General features: G+C 42.4%; 1 protein-coding gene across 1 annotated transcript in view; it reads left to right on the top strand.

Moving 5' to 3' along the window:
- Positions 1-9,981: 9,981 nt before the first annotated feature.
- ERO1A (endoplasmic reticulum oxidoreductase 1 alpha) overlaps positions 9,982-10,901 on the top strand; it is a 47,688-nt gene continuing 46,768 nt past the window's right edge. Inside the window, exon 1 of the mRNA XM_036263115.1 lies at positions 9,982-10,320. Within this exon, the coding sequence (XP_036119008.1) occupies positions 10,207-10,320 (114 nt within the window). The 5' untranslated portion in view covers positions 9,982-10,206. The remainder of the gene's footprint in view (positions 10,321-10,901) is intronic.

Genomic DNA, 10,901 nt, shown 5'->3' with positions numbered 1-10,901 from the left:
AATCAATCAAATTCCCCAAATGTAGTCATTTGATCCCATCTTATCCACTGGCCCTGAATATTTGAGTGTAAATAGGTATATCCTATCTATACATACAAAGTGTAAGTTTATGTGAATTAAGTTATCAAACTCACATAAACGATGTCTTCAAATTTATTAGAAAAATCATCTTATCTGTGTTGTGTGACTATTCTATTCTGTTTTTCTAAATATAACTGGGAATTGCAGCAGATAATAAACAAGAAAAATGGATTGAACAGGAATAGTCCCTTCTCCCTTTCAGCTGCAACTATTCTGGTCAGAAGAGTTCATTCATACCAAAAATATAACACCTCTCACGTCAAGAAGTAAAGAAGAGAAGATGAGGTAGAGAAAAAATGACAGCTCAGTTTGGTTCAATTCAATAACTATTTATGAGTACATACTAATATGTTATTTCAACACAACGCACCAATATTTTAAAACCCCTTGACCCATATTCTTTTCCTCTCACCCAACTGGCAAAATTCCAACTTCAGATAAACCTATCTAGTTTCCCCATGCCTGCACCAGATCAGCTCTGTTCCTTTTTTATTTATTTATTTTTTATTTTTTCCTCAACCGAGGACATTTTTTCATTTTTTGTTCAGATAGAGTGGAAGGAAGAGAGAGAGAGAAACATTGACGTGAAAGGGACACATCGAGTGGCTGCCACCCGCACGACCAACCAGGGCCGGGGACAAACTGCAACCCAGGTACGTGCCCTTAGAGGGAACCGAACCCGGGTCTCTCTGAACCGCAGACCGACGGTATAACTGCTGAGCCAAACTGGCCAGGGCCCTGTTTCTTTTTTACATGTACCTGACTGTATTTCTCTCCATCAAAAAAATGTAGTCCAACTTACAAGTATACATTCATAACTGTGATTAAATGGTTAGTGTCTTTTCCTCCCAGTAGACTATAAGTTCCAGCAAAACAAAGACTGTGACTATTTCTTGCTCATTATTGTATCCCCAGAAGATGGAGATATTTATATTGGAATGAAGAAATATGTGAGTATGTCTGACACCATGATAGGTAAGCAGAGATACAGAAAGACTAAGAAATGTCATCACTACTCAAGGAAGTTACAATATCACAGAGTGAAAAAGAAGAGATGTGAGAAAGTAGGACTAGCTTGTTTTGGGGAAGGGGTCATTAAAAGGGATGTCATAACAGTGATGAGATAGATTTAAATCCTCAAAAAATTATTTAAGAGTAGTCTTGTATTTACTTATAATTTAGCATTGATGGATGTTGTGGTTTTAAAATATATACACAAATTTTTCTATATTTTCCACTTAAAGAACTGAAACCTAATTCTGACTCCACCCTCCACCCCCACTCCAGATCTAGTGACCTGCTCTAGACAAATAGAATAAAGTGCAAAAGATGGTATACAACTAGAGACTAGAGGCCTTGGAGGCCTTGGGGCTTCCTCCTTATTCTCCCTTGGATCTCTCATGGAAGTCAGTTGTCATGTGATGAGGACACACCAGCAGATCTATGGAGAGGCCTACATGGCAAGGGACAACAGCAAGAGACTGAGGCCTGCTGCCAGCAGCCATGTGAGCGAGCCCTCTTGGAAGCAGAGCCTCTGGCCCAACGCAAGTGTTTAGGTGACTGAAGCCCTAGTTTTGATTGCAACATCATTAGAAACTGAGTCTCATAACCCAGTTCAGCTGCTTCTGAATTGCTGGTTCACAAAATCTGTGAGATAATAATCATTTGTTGTTTTAAGCCATTGACTCTTGTGGCAATTTGTTATATAGTGATAGAGACCTAATTGGACAGGAACTGATATTTTTTTAGAGAGAAACTGGGAAATAGTTCCAAATAGGCAAGGAGCGACTACTTTTGCTCACATATCAGCCACAACACTCAAGTCTTTAGAAATTTGTCATCCCAAATATCTACCTCCAAATACCTACCAGAATGCACTTAATTAAATGTGTCTGTGGCTAAGCAGTAAGATATTGAGGTAGGAATAGAAGTAAAAATTTCTAGGCTTTTTGGAAATATTCTTCTTTAATTAAAGTAATACAAAAGATAGTTTCTTTATAAAAAAAAAATGGTGTTACAAGGCTTAGGTTAAAAAAGAGTCGATTGCACCACCCTCTTCTATCCCTGAGCCCCATTCCCAGTTCTTTTTGATCCTCACCTGAGGACATGCTTAGAGAGAAGAAGCTGGGGAGGTGGGGTGGAGCGGGGAGAAACATCAATGTGAGAGAGAAACATGGATCAGTTGCTCTCTGCACCCACAACCCAGCCGTGTGCCCTGACCGGGAATAGAACTGGCAACCTTTCAATGCATAGGATGATGCTCAACCAACTGAGCCACTCTGGCCAGGCTCCCCAACTCCTAAACATGTTTTCTCTATATTTACCTCCATTTTTTTTCTATATTTACCTCCATATTTCTAAATAATATGCTTATGCTGTTATTTCTTGACAGATCAATTTTAGGATTTATCTTTTGACTTTCCCATATGCAAGATAAAGATTTAGCATCCTTATATAACCCCAGATCCCCACTTTCCCTACTTTCATCCTCCATTCAATATATACAAGTTTTGGTTAAATCACTGTCCAGTATTTATCTTACTGTGGAGTGATGTAAGTCAAGCAATATACGATAGTTAAAGTTGCTTTATTGTAAAACTGCTTTGTACTTCCTGGAATGAAAAGCTGCTTCATTTTAAAAATGTGCTTAGTTTTGTGTTTTTAAATAATCTTTTCTTCCCAACTTTACAATACAATTGTAAAGTCCCTCTTAATAATGTTTTTTAGAAAGTCAGTCCCATCAAGTGTCCCTCTAGTCAGTCCTGTGTTTCACCCAGACAGCCTCCTCTGGGGGCCCCCGGTCTTCCTGCTCTATCTGAACCGTCCAGGGCTGTTGCACAGCTCTCTTCTAGAACTTCTTTAGCTCTTCTCTTGTGTGCTAGCTTTGCTTTTCTGATACCCAGGTCTCCTCATTTTCGTTTACTCCGTTGTTTGGATCATATCCTTGCAGTAATTTCTGAGAAAGGATTTATTTATTTATTTAGATTTTTTGAATGGATTTTTACAGAGACAGGAAGGGAGAGAGAGAGAGAAACATCCATGTGAGAGAGCAATACATTGATGGGCTGCCTCCTGCACGCCCTCTCTGGGGAGTTGAGCCCACAACCCAGGCATGTGCCCTGACTGGGAATCGAACTGACAACCTTTTGGTGCATGGGATGACACCCAACCAACTGAGCCACACCGGCCAGGGCCTGGGAAAGTATTTAAAGATGTACGTTATTCTTCATATCTAACAATATCTTAATTCTAATCTCATATTTGACTAATAGTTTGGCTGGCTATAGGATTCTTTCAAAATTTTGAAGCCTTCCTCTATTGTCCTATAGCTCCTGATGCTTTTGAAGTTACCCTTCTGATTCTCAATTCTTATTATTTTTTTAATCCTCACTCGAAGATGTTTTTTGCAATCATTTTCATGATAGAGCAGGAGGGAGAGAGGGAGGAAGAGAGAGAGAGACATCGATGTGAGAGAGACACATCAACTGGTTGCCACCCACACGACCCCAACTGGGTCTATGGACAAACTGCAACCGAGGTATGTGCCCTTAGTGGGAACCGAACCCGGGACTCTCAGGTCCATGAGCCAATGCTCTAACCGCTGAGCCAAACTGGCCAGCGCCTGATTCTCAATTCTTTGTAGGGACCAGGGTTTTTTTATTTCTCTTTCTGAAAGTTTTATCTCTGTTAGGGTCATTTTCCATCCCCAGAACTGGTACTCAGTGTGCCCTATCAATCTAGATAGCCATCTTTCAATTTTGGTTCTTTAACTCTAAGATTATTCTCCCCTCGGTTCTCATGTTCTCTCTTATTAATTCGACTGTTCTCTTTGAATTTATCCTCTACTTTTCCCCATCTCTTCTCATCTATTTCTTTCTTTTTTCTTTATTGATTTTAGAGAGAAAGGAAAGGAGAGGGAGAGAGAGATAGAAACATCGATGAGAGAGAACATCTATCGGCCGCCTCCTGCATGCCCCCCACTGGGGATCAGCCCACAACCTGGGCATGTGCCCTGACCGGGAATTGAACCGGCAACCTCTTGGTGCATGGGTCGATGCTCAACCACTGAGCCACACCAGCTGGGTCTTCTCATCTATTTCTATCTTCTCTTTTTATTCTTCTATCTAGATTTCCTCCATGTTTCTTCTGAAGTTTCTCTTGAAACTTTTTTTATTTTAGCTATCGTATATTTAGTTTCTAAGAACTCTTTCATGTTCTCTGATTGTTCTTTTTTATAAAACTCTGTCCTTATATCTTTGACAATATTGATTACAGCTTTCTGTGTCTTCCTTTCTTTCCTTGTTGTTTCCTCAAAGTTTCTTTTCTTTTCTTTTTTTTTCCTATTTCTTTTGGTCTCTCAGTTTCAAAATTGGAGGCTTTCCTTGACATTCTGGCCAGCCTTGGTCTTCTGGTTACAGAGTGAGGCACTCAAATAAAAAGGCAGTAGACTTTTGAGTGTATGAATGGAATGAATCAGCTGTTTTGTTGTTTTTGATGGCACTGTTTATTCATAGAAGAATTCTCCATCTCCTTTTAGAGTGGGAGAGAGGGGATCAAGCCTGATAGGGTAAGTAGAAAGCAGGCATATATAGCATAAGGTCTGCAGTTTTGGAGCTGAGCCTTATGGGTGCTCTGTTGGAGGCAGGGGAGGAGCCTTAATATTCAGCATGGAAGGACCTCCCAATCCACCTGTTTTATTTCACTTGGAAACTCCCTCACCCCTCTTCTGGAATTGTGCTAAGTAGATTCCCTGGCTTTGTAGCCACTTTTGTTTCTTGACTGAATAATCCTGATCTTAAAATAGTTTCTAAATGAATTTTAGATAACTTTCTCTTATTTATTTTTAATGAATCAACTGGTAGTTGAGCCCTTGCTTCATCATCAGTTTTACCACATTCATACCGTTTGTGAATTTTCTCTGTCAATTTCAATTCTATTGTGTCCTCTCCCCCATCCACATTTGCTCCTGCCCAAAATGATGGCTTTGCCTCTAAGTTTATAGAGTTTGTTTGAATCATAATCACACATGGCCCTGTGCCATCTCATGCTGCTATTATCTTTTCCAGTTTGTTAATTAGTTACTTTATTTGTACATTCATTAATGCATTCGGAAGTCATCCTGTGAAGCATAAATATAGTGCTAAGTGCTGGAGAACCTGAGACTACCAAGGCCAGTTCCCTATCCATCTGCTGAATGGGGAAAACCTATACATAAACATATATTTCACTTCATGTGGTAAGCACAATTATGTGACCTTATGGAACTTAGTGTAAAGGTGAGGAATGGAACCAAGTGAAGTGAAGGTGATGGATGTGGGACAAAGGAGAAAACATTTTAGAAGAGGACACAGAGTGAGCGAAGATGTGGAGGCTGGAAATGGGGTCTATATAGGAAATTGTTAACAGTCACTGCCTTGTAGTCAGAAAGGTGTAGGAGAAAAAGCTGGAAGTAGGTGAGGCCAGATCACAGGGACTTTGAATGTCATGCTGAGAATCTTACATTTTATTCCTTAGACTATCATGAGCATTGCCAGTTTTAAAAAGAGGTGTGACATGGTCAGATTTACAGTTTTGAGAAAACAGGCTAGTGTGGAGGCTGTTTTCTGAGGGGTCTAAGCCTATAGGCTGGGTGATTAGTTAAGGAAATGTGGCAGTAAAGCAGGGGAGCAACAATAAGGGCTAGAACTAAGTCCTTGGTCGTAAAGATGAAAAGGAAGGGATAAATAAAAGACAGAACTGGCAGAACTTGGTTTAGTAATAGGTCATGGGAGGTGAAAGAGAGGGAAAAACTGAGGGTGGCTTCCTGCTTGTAGGTATCTAGATATGGATGGTGGTGTGTCCACACATCTCTGAGAAAACCAGATGGGTGTGCCCAATAGGCAAGTGGATTTTGAAGCTCAAGGGAGCTATCTGAACTGGAAAAATGATTTGGGAGTCATCAGCACACAGGAGGTATTTAAAAACATGAGATCAGGCAAGTTTTTCCTGGGGAGAATGTAGGTGAAGAAGAGCACTGAACAAAGGCTAGAATCCCTGGGAACACGCCCATCTTAGATGTGGGCTGGGGGAAAGCCAATGAACGAGATGGTGAAATAATGTCAGTGAGAAATACAAGGAAAATCTGAAGTGTGTGGCACATAGACGTTTTATTGAAGGAGGGAGAAACCCTTGTTGTCAAAGTGCAGCAGAGATTTCATGATGTCATAAAAAATGGTCATTAGAGTTGACAATAGGTGAAGTAAAGACCAGTTTCAGGAGGTTGGAGTTGGAAACCAGATGGCACAGTTGATTCAGGTGTGAATAGGAAGTTCAGAAGTGAAGTCAGTTACTATATATAGATAGCTTGCTTTTTCAGGAATATTCTGTAAATAAAGAAGGTGAAGATAGAGCTTAGGTGGCATGTCTCCCCAACTCAGATAATCTCAAGCACCTTGAGAGAAAAGTATAGCAATGTATGATGTGTATATTTATATTTAATAACTATTATTTAAATAAGTATATCTAATCAAATGTCAGCGCCCAACTTTCAGATTTCTATTTAGCCTGTCTCCCTCTTGTGTGTCATAATATTCCTTTCCCTTGACCAACTTTTTTTCTTTAAATTATTTCCATCCAGTCTATTCTATGCCAGAAAAATACTTAGGTACTGGAAAGCTTCCCACAGAAACCTTCACGTCTCATTTCAAGTTATTTCCGGCTTTGGTCATAAAAAAAAAAAAAAAAAAAAAAAAAGATGTTATTTGCACAGTAATCAGAATTCAATCAAGAAATGCTGTGTTAATTAAATCTAAGTCATGTTATTATTATAATGACTGGTATTAGAATAATAAAGTTGTAGCCTTGTTCATTTCTGACAGATTTAGTGTTGTTCAGCAAAGTTATGATAGATGGGAGGCTGGACTTGGAGAAATAAAAGGTTGAACTATGTACCTTCTGGGTGTTCCTTCAATAGTTATTGAATGACTAGTCATTTATTTCATGGGCTCTGACACAGGCAAGATGAGGTGGTTGCCAGAGCAGGCACAGTTGAAGTAAGCTCACACAAAGGTTCAACTTAAAGGCTTCTCAGGGAAATGTCAGTTATAGTTATATAGCATGTATAAACTGCATTTTGTACATGCTAAAATCTTTTATAAATCTGAAAGAAAAAATTATAATTATCAAGAAAATAAAGTAAGATCCATTAATCACGATCCCGAAGAGATATCTGCACCCCCTGTGTTCACTGCAACATTGTTCACAACTGCCAAAGTATGGAAACAGCCTAAGTGTCTGGAAATGGATAAATGGATAAAGAAGCTGTGGTATACGTATACAATGGACTATTATTCAGCCATGAGAAAGAAGGAAACCTTGCCATTTGCTACAACAATGGGTGGAAGTTGAGAGCAATACACTAAGTCAATAAGCCAGAGAAAGACAAACACTGCATGGCATCATTATATGTGGAATAATAATTTTAAAAAGTAGAACTCATAGAAACAGAGAGTAGAAAAGTGGTTGCCAGAGGCTAAGGGGTGGGGGAAATAGGGAGAGGTTGGTAAAAGGGTACCAACTTTCCATCATAAGATGAATAAGGTATGAGGATCTAATGTATAACATGTGACTATAATTGATAACACTGTATTGTGTCACTGAAATTTGCTAAGACAGTTGAACTTAAATGCTCTCATCAAGGCAGGGGAAAGGTTGAATTATGTGAGATGATGGCTGTGTTAATTACTTCAACGAGGGGAATCTTTTTATGATATCTCTGTATATTAAATCATGTACACTTTAAAGAACTTATAATTTTATTTGTTGAGTATATCTCAATAAAGCTAAAAAAGACAACAAAGTAAAAAAAGATGTCTTATATGATGATTGTTTCTGATTATAAATTTGTTAGAAATTTGCTGCGGAAGAGTTTGAGTCTTATGGAATAGAGTTTTCATCCTGGGAACAATGCCACTTTTAAACTTTTCTAAATTACAAGCTATTGCATCACGGTGAAACCCAGAGCTGATTCATGTTCAGATTCTTCCTTCTGCAATTTTAGTCTTTATTCTTTTAGTTCCTTTTTCATATTGTGTCTCTCATTTTTTAAAATTTTACTATTATTTTTTTATCCTCATCTGAGGACATTTTTTCATTTTTTTTTGTTCAGATAGAGTGGGAGAGAGAGAGAGAGAGAAACATCGACATGAAAGAGACACATTGAGAGGCTACCACCCGCACGACCCAACCAGGGGGCCAGGGACAAACTGCAACCGGGGTATGTGCCCGTAGCGGGAATCGAACCCAGGTCTCTCAGGACCGCAGGCTGATGCTCTAACCGCTGAGCCAAACCGGCCAGGGCGTGTCTCTTATTTTGATGGCCTAATCTTCAGATATTGATACTGTGGCCACATGAAAAACATTCATTCATTTTACAAATATGTGCAGAGAAGCTCCTTGTTAAAATCTCTGGGTGTCACCAGGCATGTTTGAGTCATAATCCTGGCTTAAGGAGTTTAAAGAGATTACAGTTCAGTGGCAGAAATATGAAGTAGAAAATTTCATAAACGATTACATAGTAAGTTCTATGGGATGTCCTTCCACATGCAGAAACTGGGCCTTGTACATTTTTCTATGTCTAATGTCAAGCTCAGCCTGGCATAGAGTCAATTTGTTGAATTGAAATTCATTTAGAGACTGAAACTGGGTGAGGGGGAAACCAGGAAGACCACATAGGAGTTTGGGCTGGGTCTGGCCCTAGGGGGATAAGGAAGATCTGTATACATGTGTAATGAAAAAGAACCTTCCAAGTAAAGAAGGAGATTGTACTAATATGTACCTACATGTGGCATATTGTAGATATTAGAGAGTTTCTGAAGCCCCCAGGCTCACAGATGGTTGATGACTTTTTAACTGCATGTCAGTCTGCTTGGCAGTGATGGACAGAGCATAGGGTATATGAGGTTTAAGTAAGAAATATCTAAATGTGACTCTCACCTTTACCATACCATGTGATTTTGACTAATGTACATAAACTTTACATGCCTATTTTTCTCAGATAGAAAACAGAAGTAATACCTATTTGGGGCCTACCATATCCTAAGCTACTTCGTTAAACGATGGCTTTAAAAAAAAAGACTTAGCAGGAAAAAAAAGATAATTTGAAATACCTGGACTTTTAATGTGTAAGTTGTTGGGAAGCCTTCCAGTTTCACCCTAAAAACAACAAAAGGCTGCTAGATGAATCCCGTGGCTGGAAAGCACAGGACCTGGGTCTGCCCACCACCCACTGTCAGTCCTGGCTCACACCATCTCGCCTTCCTGGGCCTATTTTCTCTTATACACTGCGAGGGTAGTCTCTACCTTCGCAGTCCCATGCACAGTCACATTTGACTATGACATATGGCTCGTTCGTATAAAATACACACCAGATTTCAAGGGTAAAAAGAAAAATGCTAAATATTTTATGAATAAATTAATATTGAGAATATTTAAAACTATGTTGCACATATTGAGTAAAATAAATTATTAACATTAAAGTCACCTGTTTCCTTTTGCTCTTTTGATGTGACTACGAGAAAATCTAAATACATATACAGCTCTGGGTCTAGATGATCACTAACATCCCTTTCAGCTTGAGAAGACTGCTTGCGACACTGGGGACACGTATTCCGTACGGTTCGATTTCCTCGCCTTCAGATACAGTAGGATTGGCCCGGAGCGCGCGCGGTGGGGCGGGGCCCTGCGGGGAGACCCGGCCGGTTCTTGCTGTCGCGCTCCGAGAGAGAAGGAACCTGACAGCGGCGCGGAGGCTGCGCGCGGGCGGGCGGGCTGTGTCTCCGGGCGGGGGCGCGCGCGGAGGCCGGGCGGGCGGATCCGGGAAGCGGGTTCGTTCGTCAGCCTCACGCGCGAGGAAGGAAACCGGCCCGAGGCCCCGGACGGCTGGCGCGGGCGTCTCGGCACGTCCGCAGGCTCGGCGAGGAAGTGGCGGCCGCTGAGAGGCCGGAGAGCCGAGGGCGGGCCTGGGAGGCGGCCGGGAGGTGGGGCGCCGGTGGGGGCCGGCCGGCGCGGGCTTCATCTGCGGACGCACGGCCTGCTCCGGAGTGCCTGGTTCTCCCAGGCGCCCGGCGACGAGCGGCTAGAGTGGCTATGGGCTGCCGCTGGGGCTTCCTGATCGGCCTCCTGGGCGCGGTGTGGCTGCTCCGCTCGGGCCACGGCGGGCAGCAGCCCCCGGAGACGGCGGCGCAGAGGTGCTTCTGCCAGGTGAGGGGTGTGCATGGCCGTGCTGACTGCTCTTCGCGGTGCTTTTCGCCCCGGTCCTGCGCAGTATCCCGCGCCCCTGTGCGGGTGAGGTGCTGGGAGGCGTCTTTCTCTGGACCGAAGGCCGACGCTCTAACCGCTGAGCCAAACCGGCCAGGGCTGGGATGCATCTTTGCATCTGCACCCACCCGGAATGAGTCCCCTGTGCTCCTGCTCCTCGGCCTGGGCCGAGCCCTCTGCAGCACGCCCGGGTGGGTGTGACGGGCCTCCCACCGGAGCCGGGACCTCGGCGAGCTCTCCAGCGCTCGGTATCAGGAGTGGGGCGAGGGCTGTGGGTGCACGCCGTATGTTTTCACCGAGTTGATTTATGCATCTTTGTTGGTCTTCCCTACCCAGGGAAGGTGTGTACAGAACCTGGGTCTTTCAAACTTGTAACTTGACTTGGAACTGGGTACCCTGTGCCTGTACTGGGTGCCTTCGCCAGCCTTTCTGGACAGGACAGGCTGTTGTAAGGGGCGGGGGTGGTGCTGCTGCTGCTGTCAAATCTCCTTGTCAGGCAGGGGAATGGTTTCGTGTGGCGTTTC

Source organism: Molossus molossus, unplaced genomic scaffold (genome assembly GCF_014108415.1).
Source record: "Molossus molossus isolate mMolMol1 unplaced genomic scaffold, mMolMol1.p scaffold_m16_p_1, whole genome shotgun sequence".
NCBI lineage: Eukaryota > Metazoa > Chordata > Mammalia > Chiroptera > Molossidae > Molossus > Molossus molossus.
The sequence above is the reverse complement of the archived record's forward strand: the minus strand, read 5'-3'. Positions and strand labels throughout refer to the sequence as shown.